The 20,000-nt window shown below is 40.5% G+C and overlaps 2 protein-coding genes across 8 annotated transcripts in view; one reads left to right on the forward strand and one right to left on the reverse strand.

The window, feature by feature from the left end:
* Positions 1 to 9,259, forward strand: part of fmnl1a (formin-like 1a) — a 30,985-nt gene extending 21,726 nt beyond the window's left edge. For all 4 annotated transcript variants that reach the window (XM_060892083.1, XM_060892086.1, XM_060892084.1 and 1 more), the window contains 10 exons: positions 555 to 754; positions 1,719 to 1,953; positions 2,066 to 2,134; positions 3,493 to 3,573; positions 3,975 to 4,104; positions 6,948 to 7,111; positions 7,248 to 7,349; positions 8,379 to 8,477; positions 8,566 to 8,671; positions 8,774 to 9,259. In XM_060892083.1, the coding sequence (XP_060748066.1) occupies positions 555 to 754; positions 1,719 to 1,953; positions 2,066 to 2,134; positions 3,493 to 3,573; positions 3,975 to 4,104; positions 6,948 to 7,111; positions 7,248 to 7,349; positions 8,379 to 8,477; positions 8,566 to 8,671; positions 8,774 to 8,838 (1,251 nt within the window). In that variant the 3' untranslated portion in view covers positions 8,839 to 9,259. The remainder of the gene's footprint in view (positions 1 to 554; positions 755 to 1,718; positions 1,954 to 2,065; positions 2,135 to 3,492; positions 3,574 to 3,974; positions 4,105 to 6,947; positions 7,112 to 7,247; positions 7,350 to 8,378; positions 8,478 to 8,565; positions 8,672 to 8,773) is intronic.
* A 3,307-nt stretch (positions 9,260 to 12,566) lies between these two features.
* The window catches only part of srcin1a (SRC kinase signaling inhibitor 1a), a 70,531-nt gene continuing 63,097 nt past the window's right edge, over positions 12,567 to 20,000 (reverse strand). For all 4 annotated transcript variants that reach the window (XM_060893109.1, XM_060893106.1, XM_060893105.1 and 1 more), the window contains one exon: positions 12,567 to 16,534. In XM_060893109.1, the coding sequence (XP_060749092.1) occupies positions 16,532 to 16,534 (3 nt within the window). In that variant the 3' untranslated portion in view covers positions 12,567 to 16,531. The remainder of the gene's footprint in view (positions 16,535 to 20,000) is intronic.

Below are 20,000 nucleotides of genomic sequence, written 5' to 3' on the forward strand. Positions count from 1 at the left end.
ATATAAATTTAAAAAATAATTTATAAAATATATTATAAAATTATATTTAAAAAAAAAAAAAGATTTATGTTATTTATATTTTTTAAATTAAACTAATTATTTAAATGACAGCAACATGTATTTATTTATTTATTTATTTATTTATTTATTTATTTATTTATTGTCATGTTTCATGTTAATCATCAATAGTATTTTTAATTATATTATTACAATATTATTTGTCTATATTTTACTTCTTAAAACAATATTATTTAAAATGTCCTTAATAATAATTAAGTAATAATAATAATAATAGTAATAAGCATGATTAATGACCAATATTATTAATTATAAACTAATAATTGTGGAATTATTTTAAGTATTTAGAATAAATTCCCATTTATGTTATTTAAGAAAATTTAACTTATATTTAAATATGATTATTTATCATTTACCATGTTAAACTTCTAACGATATTTTCTGACCCAGGAGCATAAAGGTTATAGAATGCACCTGGTGTTAATGTGTGTTCAGCTGATATTTACTGCTCTTTGCTCGGTGCTTCTCACTCACAGGAGCTGAACATGGATGTGTTCGCGGAGCAGTTTAAGACGAAGGCACAGGCTCCTAAGACTGATATCTCCAAGATTAAGATAAAAGCTCAAAAAGCTCCTACTAAAGTTTCTCTCCTGGAGGCCAACAAGGCCAAGAACCTCGCCATCACCCTGAGGAAGGCAGGCATGAGTCCTGCTGATATCTGCACCGCCATCGAGAAGTACGCACAAACATCAGCTTGCTGCTTTATACAGGCTTTAATACGGGCTGAGAGTTTAAAGATTACCTCAGTGTTTAACTCATAATGAAAGGGTTCAAGAAGAATTTTTTTTTCTTTTGTCTTCCATTTTAGTTCCATTTTAGTTGTCCATGCTGTTAAAAGCTGGCTGGTTCTGTATAGAACCTAAAATGCTAAAATCACTAACTTCATATATGAACCTCTAAGACGAGTCTAGAACTAGAACTGAATGAGGATCTTTGTGTCTGAGTTAGATGGATCGTGCATGCAGCAAGATTTGTATTATAGAGAACCTTTAACGGTTCTATCTTGAACTTCATATAAGCCCTATAGACAGGACAGTGGTGACAGATTGGGGTTCAAGCCCCAGCACTGAAAGCTGCCACTGTTGGGACCTTGAACAAGGCCCTTAACCTTAAGGCCCTGTATATGTGGTAAAATAAAGGTTTTTGTTTCTACTCTATAGAAGGTTCTATAGAGAACTTGTAGGGGTTTCTATTGTGGTTCTCTAAAGAACCTTTAACATCTGTGGAACGTTCTCCTTGCAAAAAACGTTGTTTATATATATGAAGACTATAAAAATGTTCTTTATGGCTCAAATAAGGAGATCTTTTTCTTTACCGAAGGTTTCTTTGGGAACCAAAAATGGTTCTTCTATATCTGTGAAAACCACTTTTTAGTTCTTCTTGGAATTTTAAGAGTGTATATACTGTATATAGGATCCCAATGAACATTAGACATGTTTTTATAAATAAAAGTGTAAAGTAGTTAAAATATTTCAATAATCTGAAAATTTTTGCCTAAAAAAAAAAACCCTACCTTGACTCCATATCTTTCATCTTCTTCTTCTTCTTCTTCTTCTTCTTCTTCTTCTTCTTCTTCTTCTTCTCTCTCTCTCTCTCTCTCTCTCTCTCTCTCTCTCTCTCACTCTCTCTTTCACACTCAGTTACGATCAGCAGGCCCTGAGCCTGGACTTCCTGGAGCTCCTGGAGCGCTTCATCCCATCAGATTACGAGATGAAACTTCTGCAGAACTATGTGAAAGAAGGACGTAATCTAGAGGACCTGTCCGACGAGGACCGTTTTATCATGAGCTTCGGAAAAATCCCGCGCCTAGCTCAGCGAATCAGCACGCTCACCTTCATGGGCAACTTCCCCGAGACGGTTAAGCGGCTGCAGCCGGTCAGTACAGTGTGACGTGATCTCAAGCTCTGATCACTCTGATTTATATGAAATGGGTATTTAAAGTGCGTTCAAATCAGTTACAACTTACTTCTCCTCCTTGTTACCGTAGCAACTGAACTCCATCATCGCGGCCTCCGTGTCCCTGAAGTCTTCTACTAAGCTGAAGAAGATCTTGGAAGTGAGTGAGATGATCACAAAGCTGTCACTGTCCTTTATTCTGGGCTTCTCCATGCAGGAACACATTTTAGCTTCAGCAATGAATGAAAAGTTGAATTAAAAATAAAACGCAGTACAGAGACTGTAGTCGGGGGTTCGATTCCCACCTCCACAGAGTTAACGTAGTCTCTCCGTGCTCCAGGGTTTCTTTCAGGTTCTCTGGTTTCCGCCACCAGTCCAAAGACACTCGTTATAGTCTGATTGGTGTCTATAAATTGTCAGTATTGTGTGTTTGCAATGTCCAGGATGATCCCCGTAAACCTATGGACAGATTCCAGGTTCCTGTTGATAAGCAGCACAGAAACTGGATGGATAGTGGAGTGAGGATGTGATGGTCCAGCGGTGAAGGCGCTGGGATCTTGATCAGAAGGTCGAGGTTCGAGTCCACAAGCTGCTGAGGCATCAACGTTGGGTCCTTGAGCAAGGTCCTTAACCTCACCTGCTCCAGGGGCGCCGTACTATGGCTTGCATATCCCTCATAACCCTGGGGAAGTGGTTAGAGAGTTTGACTCCTAACCCTAAGGTTGTGGGTTCGAGTCTCGGCCCAGCCGTGACTGAGGTCTGAGGTGCCCTTGATCAAGGCACCAAACCCCGCCGCACTATAAATGGCTGCCCACTGCTCCGGGTGTGTGGTCACAGTGTGTGTGTGTTCACGGTGTGTGTGTGTTCACTGCTGTGTGTGTGCACTTTGGATGGGTTAAAATGCAGAGAACGAATTCTGAGTACGGGTCACCATACTTAGCCGTATGTCACGTCACTTTTATTTATAGAAGGTGTATCCAGTGTCAGAACGTTGCGATATTAAGAAATTTAAAATGAAATTATCGTAGAATTCTCTGTGGGGGCACGGTGGCTTAGTGGTTAGCACGTTCGCCTCACACCTCCAGGGTTGGGGGTTCGATTCCCGCCTCCACCTTGTGTGTGTGGAGTTTGCATGTTCTCCCCGTGCCTCAGGGGTTTCCTCCGGGTACTCCGGTTTCCTCCCCCAGTCCAAAAACATGCATGGTAGGTTGATTGGCATCTCTGGAAAATTTTCTGAGTGTGTGATTGCGTGAGTGAATGAGTGTGTGTGTGTGTGCCCTGTGATGGGTTGGCACTCCGTCCAGGGTGTATCCTGCCTTGATGCCTGATGACGCCTGAGATAGGCACAGGCTCCCCGTGACCCGAGGTAGTTCGGATAAGCGGTAGAAGATGAATGAATGAATGAATGAATGAACCTGTTGTTGAGCCCTGTAGCTTTCTGTCGGCTGTAACTTTCTCATCCGCTTGTTTTGAAGTTTTGTCGAAATGGAATTGATTCGAAAAATATTTCTCCTCTAGATCATTCTGGCTTTCGGGAACTACATGAACAGCAGTAAGAGAGGAGCGGCTTACGGTTTCCGTTTGCAGAGTCTGGATCTGGTGAGTTCTGACCAAACCTCAGCGCTACGTCACAAGTCTGGAAATGGATCCGGATGCTGCTTATATTAAATCTCATGCAGTTCAGCGTTTCTTTAATGCAGATGGGGGACGTTGTATCTTAGGTCCCAGGTACACCAAGCTAGCACTGCTGGGCCCCTGAGCAAGGCCCTGAACCCTCAACTGCTATGGATAAGGAAGTCTGAGTGTGTTCATGTTTCCGACTCGACGTATAAGTGACCTAATGACTGGTTTATTGACTATCAGAGACATTAGAATAAGAAATGATGAGAGAAATAAAAACTCGTGTGTTTTACTGTATTATAAATGATGGTAATTTTTCGATTCAGGAAAATGAATTGATTTTATTTTTTTCTTCTCTTTCTGTCTTTTGTCTTCATTAGCTGTTAGATACAAAGTCCACAGATCGTTCTCAGACTCTGCTGCACTTCATCACTAACATGGTGCAGGAGAAATACCCCGAGCTGGCCTCCTTCCACACCGAGCTGCGCTTCATCGACAAGGCTGCTCTGGGTACCAGCATTGAACTCCTTTACACACACACAGACACACCTGAACACACTCCTATACACACACCTAGACACACTCCTATACACACACCTGAACACACTCCTATACACACACCTGAACACACTCCTATACACACACCTGAACACACTCCTATACACACACCTGAACACACTCCTATACACACACCTGAACACACTCCTATACACACACCTAGACACACTCCTATACACACACCTGAACACACTCCTATACACACACCTGAACACACTCCTATACACACACCTAGACACACTCCTATACACACACCTAGACACACTCCTATACACACACCTGGACACACTCCTATACACACACCTGAACACACTCCTATACACACACCTAGACACACTCCTATACACACACCTAGACACACTCCTATACACACACCTGAACACACTCCTATACACACACCTAGACACACTCCTAGACACACTCCTATACACACACCTGAACACACTCCTATACACACACCTGGACACACTCCTATACACACACCTAGACACACTCCTATACACACACCTAGACACACTCCTATACACACACCTAGACACACTCCTATACACACACCTAGACACACTCCTATACACACACCTAGACACACTCCTATACACACACCTAGACACACTCCTATACACACACCTGAACACACTCCTATACACACACCTAGACACACTCCTATACACACACCTAGACACACTCCTATACACACACCTGAACACACTCCTATACACACACCTAGACACACTCCTATACACACACCTAGACACACTCCTATACACACACCTGAACAAACTCCTATACACACACCTAGACACACTCCTATACACACACCTGGACACACTCCTATACACACACCTGAACACACTCCTATACACACACCTAGACACACTCCTATACACACACCTGGACACACTCCTATACACACACACCTGAACACACTCCTATACACACACCTGAACACACTCCTATACACACACCTAGACACACTCCTATACACACACCTGAACACACTCCTATACACACACCTAGACACACTCCTATACACACACCTGAACACACTCCTATACACACACCTGAACACACTCCTATACACACACCTGAACACACTCCTATACACACACCTATACACACACCTGAACACACTCCTATACACACACCTGAACACACTCCTATACACACACCTGAACACACTCCTATACACACACCTAGACACACTCCTATACACACACCTGAACACACTCCTAGACACACTCTTATACACACACCTAGACACACTCCTATACACACACCTGAACACACTCCTATACACACACCTGAACACACTCCTATACACACACCTGAACACACTCCTATACACACACCTGAACACACTCCTATACACACACCTAGACACACTCCTGTACACACACCTAGACACACTCCTATACACACACCTGAACACACTCCTATACACACACCTGAACACACTCCTATACACACACCAAGACACACTCCTATACACACACCTGGACACACACCTGAACACACACCTGAACACACTCCTATACACACACCTAGACACACTCCTATACACACACCTGAACACACTCCTATACACACACCTGAACACACTCCTATACACACACCTGAACACACTCCTATACACACACCTAGACACACTCCTATACACACACCTGAACACACTCCTATACACACACCTGGACACACTCCTATACACACACCTAGACACACTCCTATACACACACCTGGACACATGCCTGAACACAAACCCAGGCACACACCTGGACACAAACATTACCCTGTTCCAGAACACAAACACCAGGACAAACACCCAAACCAGGAGCGGATCTAGAGGCGGGGGCACAGGGGCCCTGGCCCATGCTGAAATCTGATTAGCCCCTGATTGGCCCCTGTTCCATCAATCGTCGACGAGAAGAGCAACCGGAGAATTTTTCACAACGATCACAGATGCAATTCCACCCCCAAACAATTGCCGGCACTCGAGCGTTTGAAAAAGGAACGACTGCCGAAATGTATTTGCACCGTACTGAATAAATTATTTTGTGTGCTTGAATGTACCCTGTACTTGGCCCCTGAATGAAACATGTGGCCCCTTAATGGATACAATTGGACACCTGGACACAGACATTACCCCATTCCTGAACACACACACCTGGACATACACCTGAGCACACACCTGGACACACACATTACCCCATTCCTGAACACACACACCTGGACATACACCTGAGCACACACCTGGACACACACATTACCCCATTCCTGAACACACACACCTGGACATACACCTGAGCACACACCTGGACACAAACATTACCCCATTCCTGAACACACACACCTGGACATACACCTGAGCACACACCTGGACACACACATTACCCCATTCCTGAAAACAGACACCTGGACATACACCTGAACACACACCATATCACATTCCTAGACACATTCCTGAACACAAACCTGTACACGCTTCTGGACACACACCTTATCACACATCTTACTACATTCTTGAACACAAACCTGGACTCTCACCTGGACACAGACCATACCACATTCCTGAAAACCAACCTGTACACGTTTCTTACCACATTCCTGAATACACTCCTTAACACACACCTGAACACACGCCATGCTGCACTGTAGCCATGTGTATAATAAGACGGGAATTCTTCTAATTCAGTTTTGCTCATACTGTAAACTTCACTGCTGTGTTCATGATGCGTTCTTGGAGATGTTTGAAACACAAAGGGACGCGTTATAAAAATCTATCGCTCTGTTTGTCTCAGTGTCCCTGGATGGCGTGCTGCAGGACGTGCGCTCTTTAGAGAGAGGGATGGAAGGAACCAAGAAGGAGTTCATGGTGCAGGATGACATCACAGCGCTTAAAGAGTTTGTTAAGGTCAACAGCCCGCTGCTGGACTCGCTCGTTAAAGACGGCAAAACGGCACAGGTGAGGACACACACACACACACACACACACACACACACACACACACACACACACACACTAACTTCTACATAGAGTATAGTTTAATAGAGTAACATATAAAAAAATCTACTCTGTTGTTCCACATTCTGTCCACCAGGAGGCGTATGTTTCACTGGTGGAGTATTTTGGGGAAAACCCGAAGACCACGCAGCCCTCCATGTTCTTCCCTCTGTTTGTCAGATTCGTTAAAGCCTACAAGGTAAGAGACTGATGTGAACTCGATCTAATAAAGTAAACCAAAATTGTTTCTTCCAACGTGGTTAAAAAATTACTGTTGATATTCAGGTCTAAAATATTTAATGTTGAGTAAAGGAAAAAATATGATTCTGAACTCATGTAATAAATGACAGATTTTTATAGAAATTTTTTTTATTGATCGTCCATAAGTGTGGAATTTTTGTTTTATTTTGTTAAAAATCGTCAAAAAATGGTAGAAATTCAGCGACAAAGACATTTCTAAAGTTGCAATTTTCAAAAAGTTACGCTGGATAACTGGAAAGTTTATTATGGAAAAAAAGGAATAAAACACTTGTCCTGGGGTGTGCTGTTAGAAGAAACTCATCATTGTGTAGTTTTACAAAACTGAGAAATGTAGATTAATAATAAGAAAATAAATCATATAATATATCAAAATAATTATATATATTTACTACTTCAGATTACAAGAGAAATAAATATAATGAAATATATATAGAAAATTTTATTTATATTTCATTATATTTATTTCTCTTGTAATCTGAATCGTCTCTGGCAAAAGAATTTCCTTTGGGATTAATAAAATTCTTATCTTATCTTACCTCATCTTATCTTATCTTATCTTATCTTATCTTACCTTATCTTATCTTATCTTATGTCATCTTATCTTGTCATCTCATCTTATGTCATCTCATCTTATCTTATCTCATCTCATCTCATCTCATCTCATCTTATGTCATCTCATCTTATCTTATCTCATCTCATCTCATCTTATCTCATCTTCTTATCTTATCTTATCTTATCTTATCTCATCTTATCTCATCTTCTTATCTTATCTTATCTTATCTCATGTCATCTCATCTTTATATGTAATCAGAATTTGCATTAATCTGTAAGAATATAATAGAACTGACTGGTAAGAAACGTCTTTCTAGTGAATAAAGTTTTCTCAGATGTTTAAACTCTTCGATAAATCAAGAAAAGAGAATAAAATGCAAGCATGTGCGTGATGACATTCCTCCGCCCACGACAGCAAGCGGAGCATGAGATCGAGCAAAAGAGGAAGCAGGAGATAGCGGCAGAAGAGCAGACCACGTCTTCGCCCAAGAAGAAAGACGTCACGCCTCAGAAGGTCAGACTCGCACACCGGACTTTTGGTCTTTTCCTCTCTTCCTATTTTAAACATTTCAGTTACCTTTTTTTTTTTTTATGTTGTTCAGGGTCCCATGATGCCCAAGATGCCTCAGATGGATCTGATAGCGGAGCTGAAGAAGAGGCAGGTGAAGCCGCAGGTGACCGACGGAGCCATAGAGGACATCATCACAGGTACTGTACAGTAACCACGAGCTACAGGAAATGTTCCTTGTTTATACTCCACACTCCATACGATGTTTACGCTTTTCACTTCTTAATTTTTTTTCTCATCAGACTTGAGAAATGCTCCGTACCGCCGAACGGATGGCCGAAGACCGGCTCAGCGCCAAGAAAATTAACGTTAGTCACGTTCACACGTGACATCTAGACTTTTCTGCACATTTATCTGAACAGTATTATTATTTTATAATTTTTTTTAAAATTCAATCAATAAATCTTCAAATACACTGATATGGTGCATACAGTGCCACACAAATTACACACTAACACACACACACACACTCACACACACACAAACACACACACATAAAACACACACACACACACTTTCTTCCTTATCACTTTTTTTTAAATACCCGTATTACTTTTAAACAGCTGTACATAAAGACAGATTTATAACATTTTACAATATGTTGTACCTCATGGTACTTTTTTTTATTGTAATTGAGCTACTGGGACTTAAATATTTTGTATTTTTTAAAAGGTCAATGGTTCAAATGTCTCTTTGAAGCCATTAAAAAAAGCTACGTTGAACAATAAGCTGTTTAAATGTGATTTTCTTTACTGCACACGAAGCCACTGGAGACGTGTATGATCGCTGCGTATGTAGCGTCGCTGAGAAAAACAAAAGGTAGGAAAGAACGGCGGCGAGACGGGAATACGGCACGGGAATCTTCTGGAACATGTTTTATGACTGAATTCAAATTTCTAAACAGATTAACACAAGTGCAGCTGTACATATAGTTTACACTTCAGTCTCAGTCTCACTTTAAACTTTATTTAAATCCACATTCTGATACAAGAATGTAAAATGGATTGAGATGAAGATCAGATTAAGATCTTCGACAAACATTACAGGAAGTTTAGTTACGCTCACCAAGATTAGGCTTCTTGAAGTAAGAATTTGTTGGGGTGCCAATAATTTTGAAACGAGTCCTTTTCCACTCACGTCAGCCAAGAACAGGACCGAAAGGCTATCATAAGCACAGACTCACCCAAGCCGGTTCACACTTGGCTGACAAGACTGGATCCTGACTAGTTTCAAAATTTTTGGCACCCTTCAAGGTTTAATGTATTGATCATACTGAGATGCGTTTACACTCAGAACTGTCACACACCCAATGTCTTTGTTTTTCATAACAGCTCTGCATTTGGGTGAAAATTCCTGAAATATTCCATCCAGCTCATCTGTAACAACACGGTCACTGAAATCAAACTTTATCCCCAATCTGCATGATTTAATGACGTTCTGCAACATGATTGTCTGATTAAATCACTGCATAAATGTCCAGGAGTGCAAATAAAGTATATACTCTAATCAAAGATCGTCAATGTCGATAAACTCCTTAAATAACTTCCTCCAACTTTTCCTGCATCTGAGCAGCTTTACGATCATGTGAGTTGTAATATTTCACATTTAATATTTGCTAACAGTTTCCTTCGTACAGTACTTCAGTCAAAAAACATCTTTATGCGCCTCTCGATTCGCCTTTCGTCTGAGTCTGAAGGTATGTAAACTTATTTTAACTTATTTTATAAACTTATAAAAATTATTAGAATTAAAAACAAAACGGTGAACAATCTTTTACAGAGCTTGCAAAAAAAAATTTACATGTTCCTGCATACTTCAGTCAAAAAAGCCTGGGGGGCACAAACTTTTGCACACACCATTCTGTGCATCAGGATTCAGCTGAGCTTTTTTCATATTATTAGTATTATTATTATTATTATTATTATTATTATTGTTGTTGTTGTTATTTTCTTTTATATATATAATTATATATATTTATATATATATATATATAATTATATATAGACATTTGACATTTGGTGACATTTGATCTCATGCACAATTAATTCAAAATAAGTAAATAACAAGAAGAGGCACTGAAACATCATTGTAGAAGAGAGCTGGAGTTTATTAGACACACCACCACAGCAAGTATGTACAAAATAATTCAGCTCTCTGAATTCCTCGTACAGCAGGGGGAGTGGTTTGGGAGCGGGGTATTTGGACCATGAGGGTGGGTAAAATTTCACATTTCTCACAAAGTTATCGTTGTTGGCATCCACACCGATAAATTAGCATCTTTTCTTCAGTATAGGCATCTATATTTGTACATTGATAGATTATTTTTATATAGAGATCTATATTTCTTATAGAGGTGTCGGTTATATCGCACTACTCTAGAGATGGGAGGGTCACGCTACGGACTCTGCGCCGTGATCGGTCAGCTGAATCCTTCGGTGACACACACACTCGGCGACTGTCGATCAAATCTGGTTACCACGTCACCACAGATTACAGTAAGACTGGACATGCCTTCGCCACGAACATATCTGAAGTATAAAAAGTCACTTTTTTCCTACTTTTAACTCTAAAATGTTTTTATTATTATTATTATTTCTTTTTACATCCGTGCCTTTCTATAGTCTCTCTCTCTCTCTTTTTTTTTTTTTTTTTTGATAAAACATGTAGACAACTTTATTTCCTTATTTTTTTTTTAAAACAATGGCACCGTGCGACTGCTTTTATAATATACATGCATTGCTATTTATTTTTTTTATTTTTTTAATAAATACCTTAGAACCTTTATTTGAAATAATTTTTTTTTAATTTTTTCCTGGACATAACATTTTTATGTAGAACTCTAAGAATGATGCTTTATATATATATATATATATATATATATATATATATATATATATATATATATATATATATATGCATACGTATATATATACATATACGTATATATGCATAATATCAGCTATTTTTTTTCTCAGCCTAGATTTGTTTGATGCCAAGATTCCAAACATCCACGTGTCGAGTAAAAGCTTCCTAAAAGAGATAAAGTTTGAATAATTGAAAATAATCTACACATCTTTATGTTTTTCATGTGCTTTCAGTACTATTGCAAATGTGCTCTTTGTTAGCGTGAAAGAACGGGATCGTACATTAGCTAGACATAGCTGTTAGCCAACACTCTTTCACCACTAAATAAAACACGTTTGTTGTGTTTTGTGGTTATATCTCAATACCAGGAAACACATACTTTAGGTTTTGCTTGAAACTCTTTTTACGGTTCAGGGTTACGGTAAGTGCAGAGAGAGAGCGTTCGAGCCGATCTCACAGTTCCGACAGTCTCGCTAACTCGCTCAACGTTTGGCGGGTTTGGTCTCGGACTCCCCCAGCATTTTGTCCCCCCCTGAAATTTTCACACACGAGAACTAATATAAAAAATTCCTAATCGTACGATCTAAAACGGTAGCAACTCTATATTACATAGAATTCATACTGTACATTTAGGTCAATATTTTCCAACTCAAGATATAAAATGTTCTTCACATGAATAAACAATAAAAGCTAGTATGATGTGAAATTTTGTAATTCTATAATATTGTACTGTATATATAAAAAAAAGACAAAAAAAAGGGGGAAGGGGAAGCTGTACAAAGCAATTTCAGTTAATATAAAACAAAAGAGATGATAAAGGTTTGCAGCGTTCGTTTTCGATCCATCGTCGGTCTGTAAATGCACTCAAAAAAAACCCCCACAAACGAGATATATGGTACATTCGTTATGAACAGAAACTAAAGCTAATCACAGATATTAGAATAAAAATTGTTTTGTTTTTTCTTTAGCATGGTTTATTCCTGGTCTATAACTTTGGGACCTCCTTCAGATCTCAGTGCTCAGTGTCTAAGGGCATTAACACCTTTGACAGCCCTAATCTTTAATCTATGGACAGAGAAAGTGTGTGTGAGTGTGTGTGTGTGTGTGTAGAGATGACAGATGTAGCGGTCAGAACTACACTTTCAGACGACGTAGCCAGCACTCAAGCACATATTATGAAGGTTTGTAAGAGTTTACTTATCGATTTTGGGCTGCTCTTCAATTTTTATTCCTTTTATTTTTTTCTTTTAGTATATTATGGTGCTTCATACACACCTAATAAATATAAAAGCATACACATTCAAGTCAAAGACCAAAAATTAATCTAGTATCTCTCCAGATCTGCAGGTGGATTTCTTTGGCATCCTTATTTTTTGTTTTGAAAACTGTCAAAAACGTTTCATGGTGAAGAAGCAAAAAAATCATCCGGTGATGATTTATAAAGATGACATAAAAGCCACCTGCCAATCAAGCAATTGGTTTCACTCATCCTGTCAGCCTCTCTAAAGGCCACAATTCACTCTCATTTTCTCTCTCTCTCTTTCTCTTCCAAGAACAAGCTGCACACAATAAAACAAAGCTTCTGCAGAGAGCACATCTCTGTTTCTCTTTTCTTTCCCCTAGAAATGGCAAATTCACAATTCGCCTACTGCCAGGCTGAGTCAAAGCCAGAAGAGCCAGATTTATTTCCTGTAATTAAGTCGCTTTCCCTTGTGGAACAGAAATCCTTCCGAAGCTTAACGTTTTGCACCGAATTTCTCCATAAAATCGTTCCCCTAATCTCTCCTCCGGCAGCCTGCTGCAGTCACGAGCCCCGCACTCGGGCCGTTGTGTTCATCTCCGCACCGAGACGAATCCATTTCCAACACTTGTTCTGTCAAAGAGCTAGAAAGAAATTTCATATTCTCCTAATACTCTCCTTTTTTATTTTTTTATTAATTTCCTTGAATGCAAGACCAAAAACCATGTCTATGACTCATTTGCCTTGAGTTGCTCCAGGCCTAGTCAAGCAGCGTACGGGATGCACTTATTTCCAGGGATTTCAGCACAGCGTAACAGATATTGCGTCATCGGGTAGGTGTGGCCTATTTGATAATCTAACCCTAACCCTAAGCATAGTTTTTGGTTGTTTATTCATTCATTCATTCATTCATTCATTCATTCATTTTCTACCGCTTATCCGAACTACCTCGGGTCACGAGGAGCCTGTGCTTATCTCAGGTGTCATCGGGCACCAAGGCAGGATACACCCTGGACGGAGTGCCAACCCATCGCAGGGCACACACACAGTCTCATTCACTCACGCAATCACACACTACGGACAATTTTCCAGAGATGCCAATCAACCTTCCATGCATGTCTTTGGACTGGGGGAGGAAACCGGAGTACCCGGAGGAAACCTCCGAGGCACGGGGAGAACATGCAAACTCCACACACACAAGGCAGAGGTGGGAATCGAACCCCCAACACTGGAGGTGTGAGGCGAACGTGCTAACCACTAAGCCACCGTGCCCCCCTTGGTTGTTTATTTGTTTTCTAAAATAAATCTACCTGTATGACAGTTTTGTCCTTCGTAGTATGCTGTTTTTTTTTTTTTTTTTGAAAGAGGGCGTTTTTCCAAGACCTCCGGAAACACGCCCACTTTACGTTGTTGTAATGAAACCCCTGGAATGCCAGCAGCATACAAGTTACTGAGTCATAATCCTAGTCGTTATCCTAATGGACCGAATGGTCTGACCTTTTGATTACTTCTACCAAAGTGGCCTGTTTTGAGCCTGCTTTGGAAAAGGCTCCTAAACATGAGCGAGTCTTTGGGACCTCTAGGTTACAGACCTATCTACAGCTCTTCCCTCACTTAACAGGCAAGTTCTCCAAACACTGCACCAATCTTCCCTTGGATAAATAAATTGTGGACTGACTGGTCCATTTTTATTATTGTTTCCACCGGTGGGATCAGATTTTACCCCGACTCAGGGCGTCACTTCTGGCGTTTTATATTTCTGGCTCATCACAATGATCTATCATTGTCTGCTTCACTACATAAACTGCCCCTTGAATGAATCCATCTCCTTTTTTTTTTACAACATAGCTTTACATTGTACATTTGTGGCAGTGCCCGAGCGTAAACCGAAGTGTGCCAATCAATCGTGTGCTGATTGTCAGATATAATCATTAATCTCTAAGCTTTAAAAAAAAAACACGAGTGGTTGAGAAGGTCCTTCGTTTCAGTACCTTTAGATTTCACTGGTTGTGCTTTTATGGAGCGTCGACACCTCCATCATGCAGTAATGTGCCTTAAGTAACCTTCGGACATGCAATTTAGCCAACTGCAACTTTCTCGATTAAGACTAAGACTGCAAACACCGAGTGTCCTTCTACATCCCACAATCCATCTGTCGCAATTGTAACTTTGTGCCAAGTTTGAAGAAATATGGAAATAGGACAAATTAGCCATATGAATAGTCATTCTGTCTCTTCTGTGTGCATATAATAAAGACTATAGAATCTGAATCAAACACTTTTTTTTTTTTTTTTTTTTTACATATTGTTAATCCCATCAGTTTATAAAAGACGATAGCACCGGTTTCTATTACTTGTGTTCACCAAGCTAGCAAGAATGCAAATGCAGTGTCAAAGGTAGACCAGCGGTCTTTAAGGTGTAATGAAGTATTCTAATAATGTTCCCCTAAAATGATCTTCCTCCAACTAAAGGTTAAATGATAGACCCCGTAAGTACTACGTTGTTGTTTAGAGTGCAGTACTTTGTCTGTTCTGTTATTACCCAGAGGAAATGTCCGCGAACTAAAAAAATACTGATTATACAGTTTTGTTTTGTTGTTTTTCTTACATTCTGCCATTTTAAATATCGAGATGATACGAACCTTTACATACATTGACTACTACTGTACTCACTTTTGGATTATTGCGAATCTACCTTCACTCACACGTGTTCACAGTCTAGCTAATTACACTTGATAAAAATCTACCAGACACCACAAGATCTGTCAAAGGTGATATTTGGCAGATGGATGACCGTGTTTTAGGGTAGAGAGTCATTTCTCTGGCCTGACGTGAGTGGTATGTTGCTGGCCATCTCTGACGTCACGGAGAGCTGGAACATGGAGGGGGTCCAAACCCATCTGTGGGCTTCTTGCGGGAAACTGGCAGTACTGTCATGGTCCTGGAGGATGCAGATGGGAGAAGAATAAACTCATAATGAACAAGAGATGGTAGGCTGCGTGTGTGGGATGTAGCCTGCATCATCTCTGCAGGCTGATCGAGGGTTCAGCCAAGATGGAGGAGGAGATTCTACATGACTAATAAGTTTTTATTCTCTGTAAATATAGAGATGTTTCTGTTGTTCTTCCACCTCGACCTTGCATGGCGTTCCAGTACCTCACTCCATGTTGGTAGCTGGAACAAACTGGGGCACAACATCACTTCCTTTCTTCTTGTCTGTTGTACTGTCACCGATCAAGTGGTTTGGGTCATGGGATGAGCTGGTGGACACGGGAGAAGGGGTTGAAGCTGAGGATGATGAACTTGAAGGGGATGAAGGGTGGTTGTTGGAGAGTGAGGGGGGGGTTTTTGAAGAGCTGGTGCTCTGTTCTCGAAGGAGCCGGCGATGCCTGAGGGTGGTGGCAAGTAGCAGGGCCTCAGTCGAGAGGGTGGCTAGGAGGGCTTTGGTCTGTCCGGACGAGGAGATCAGGTCCTCTTGGTAGTTATTATAAACCCCAGATGGTAGACGACCAGAGAAGCTAGCAGCCCGTGTGTTGGGGAGAAGAAACAACTCCTTCTACGGGCAGCAAGGTGGGAAAGTGCCAAGCAGAGAAGACAGAAAGAGAGAGGAAAATGAGGAGGAGGTATACTATTCTTTATGAAGTAAATAAGTTTGTTCAGGGAAGTCTTTCCTGGTCATCCATTTCAAGCAATCGACCCCATATGCTCATGGAAGGCCTGGTTAGGGTTTTGGTTCAGGGATGGATCCTATTTTTCCCACATACATACACATCTGTGAATAGGAGACTAATAGATGTGTACACAGGACCGAAGAGACTCCAAGGAGGATGATGCAGAGGAAGAAGAGGAGAGGGGGACGGGGTCAGGTCATGTTTCAGGTCAAGTTGTGTTTCTTCTCACTGGGGTCATGAGATTACGGGTCAGGGATGTCAGATTGGCGATGTGACATCATCGTCCCATGGACAGGATGAGAGGTGGGTGGGTCGAGGAGGATGAAAAAGGAAGGGGGAAGATCAGAGGGATGGAGAAATGAAAACAGAAGACAATCGTTAGTATTGAGCATGCATGAAGCCAGGCAGGTACAACAGCAGTGAAAGGTGCTTGTACAATAACCTCTAATAACTTCTACGTTCACACAAGTAACAAAGCAACAATTCATCTTTTATATAAGTCAGAAAAACCGAACAGTGAATTAAGCAACATCAGCATCACATTTATTATAAATGATGAATTTCGTACTTCTATGAAATTACAGTAGTTATGACATGTTAAAGCAACTCGAACGATTCCCCGGACCAGTCGTTTTTTTGCGTTTCTTCAGTTCCCCACTTACAAATTTACTTCCTACTTGCAATTACTTCCTTTTCATTTAAAGTGTGATGCACAAAAATAAAAGAAATGCATCTAACCATGGTTTCATCTCATCGTATAAAGCTTCTCATCATACGTGTAGGAAGACATTCTGAAAAAAGACTAAGCTTGGAAAGAAGAACGTCGTGGTGCCTCAAAATGCTTTGCTAATCTGCGAAGATGATGTCGTGTATAAAGAATTTTGTAGAAGTAATTTGTTATAAAGAAGTTCTTTTATGGGTTCTGGGGAAAAAATACATCAGAGAGACTTTAAGTGTAATTTAGAAAAGCTGCATGAATATTAATACAGGTTAATTCCATTACATTTGGCAGACACCCTTATCCAGAGCGACTTACACATATTTCATTTCACACAGATGAGTAATCGAGGGCTAAGCGCCTTGCTCAGGGCCCCAGAAATGGCAGCATGGTGGATGTGGGATTGAAACTCCAACAACCTTCCAATTGGTAATCCAACACCTTAACCACTAGGCTGCCACACCCCACCCCTTAGAGCCAGTCATTTCCAGGAGTCTATCCCATGCGACCTGGGTCACAAAGTAAAATCAGGGGACACTCTGAACAGAATCACACTCAACAAACAATTTAGAGATGCCGATCAGCTACCACGAATATCTTTGGGCTGTGAAGGAAACCCCTGAAGCACAGAGAGAACATGCAAGCTCCATACACACAGAGTGGAAGTGGGAATCGAACCCTCAGGTCCAAAAGTGTGAACCACAAACACCACTTTTCCACCAAAAAGAACCGGGTGTTGGTTCAGAGCTGGTGCTGGTGCTGGTTCAAAGTTGGTTCCACTGGCGAACCTTCTAAGAACCGGTTTTCCTTTCCATCAGTTAGAGAGCATCACAGAGCCTGACGTCTGACGTCACTGTATACGTGTCACGTTACACAGCACCGTTAGCGCAGCAGCGGCAAACACAAACACGACATCAACAACGGCGGATGTTGCTTTACTGTTAATGCTCATGGCTTTGTGAACCTACATTGGCATCTAAACACGGCGAATCCAACGTGTACGTGCAGCTCCATGTAATCTGTATAAACGGAGGTTGTTATCGAGAAAGTACATAACGTTATTTTATCATTAACACAGACAAAAGTTTAGCCTTAGCATGTAGCTACCTACTATCATGTGTGCTGATAATGTATCATATTGCGGTAAAGTAAAAGTGTATTAAACATTAGTATAGTTAAGGTATATTATCAAATGCATTAACAGTAGCCCCGCCCACAGCCCCGCCCACAGCCCCTGACACACGCGGTTCTTAAGTCTAGACCAGCAACGTTTTGGTGCTACTTAAGAACCACTTTTCCTGGTTCAGACCTGGTGCTTTGGCTGTCGAAAAAGAAAGAACTGGTTCTAAATTAGGCTCCGAACCAGCACTCAAACTGCCTCGGTGGAAAAGGGGCAAAAGCCACCCTGTACCTCAGGCATCAACTATCAGTGACTGCTTTAATTAAAAAAAAAAACATATCGCTTGATTTGTTGTGTTACTAGAAGTACACGGAGTTGTCCTGATGTTGTAACAAACATGAGATCTTTACTACATAGAGACCTGCTCCATGTTCTAAACTGCATGGTGCGATCATGAATGACTGTGAGGTGATGTTATGAAAGAAAAGGGAATAGTATCTGTGTTTTATTTTATTTTATAAGGTGTAATTAATCCCCTTGCTACTCTATTAAAAAAAAAAATCATTCCTCATGGGTCAGATTGAAAACAAGAGTGAAGGTCCTAATTAGATTCTCCTGAATGTTTCCATCTGTTTCCTGCATGGAGAGCAGCATTTCTGTCCCCATGACACTTCATGAATCGGTGCCTCCAAACACGCAGGTTAGGTTTCTTTCAAAACAGGACTAAAACATAAGGATGTACCGATCTTTATCTGCTCAGATACGTTCTAGAGACACCCTCTGATCATCACGAGCTGGTACATGAACTATGTTTGTGTTCAACGTGTGTGAAAGGAACGTGTGTTGACGTGTGGTTCGTTGTGTGGAAGAAGAAATGTATCGTAGCTTTTCCTTTTGCCTCGTCAGCACCTTACAGTGCAGATGGTCAATTAGTGTACAAGTCTGAGATCTGAAGGTGAAGCAGATGGTGAGAGAGAGAGAGAGAGAGAGAGAGAGAGTCTGAGAAGAGAAGGAGAAGAAGAGAGAGTATTAGATTAGAGAGAGAAAGCAGGATAGATAGATAAATAGATAGATAGATAGATAGATAGATAGATAGATAGATAGATAGATAGAGAGATAGAGAGATAGAGAGGAGAGAGAGAGAGTCTGAGAAGAGAAGGAGAAGAAGAGAGAAGATTAGAGGATAGATAGATAGATAGATAGATAGATAGATAGATAGATAGATAGAGAGGAGAGAGAGTCTGAGAAGAGAAGGAGAAGAAGAGAGAAGATTAGAGGATAGATAGATAGATAGATAGATAGATAGATAGATAGATAGAGAGGAGAGAGAGAGAGAGTCTGAGAAGAGAAGGAGAAGAAGAGAGAAGATTAGAGGATAGATAGATAGATACATAGATAGATACTGTAGATAGATAGATAGATAGATAGATAGATAGATAGATAGATAGATAGATAGATAGATAGATAGATAGATAGATAGAGGGAGAGAGAGAGTCTGAGAAGAGAAGGAGAAGAAGAGAGAGAATTAGAGGATAGATAGATAGATAGATAGATAGATAGATAGATAGATAGAATGGAGAGAGAGAGTCTGAGAAGAGAAGGAGAAGAAGAGAGAGAATTAGACGTCATGTGTTACAAGAGGAATTAACTACAGGATACGACGTCATGTGTTACAAGAGGAATTAACTACAGGATACGACGTCATGTGTTACAAGAGGAATTAACTACAGGATACGACGTCATGTGTTACAAGAGGAAATAACTACAGGATACGACGTCATGTGTTACAAGAGGAAATAACTACAGGATACGACGTCATGTGTTACAAGAGGAAATAACTACAGGATACGACGTCA

The sequence above is a fragment of the Tachysurus vachellii genome, chromosome 18, assembly GCF_030014155.1.
Source record: "Tachysurus vachellii isolate PV-2020 chromosome 18, HZAU_Pvac_v1, whole genome shotgun sequence".
In the NCBI taxonomy this organism is placed as follows: domain Eukaryota; kingdom Metazoa; phylum Chordata; class Actinopteri; order Siluriformes; family Bagridae; genus Tachysurus; species Tachysurus vachellii.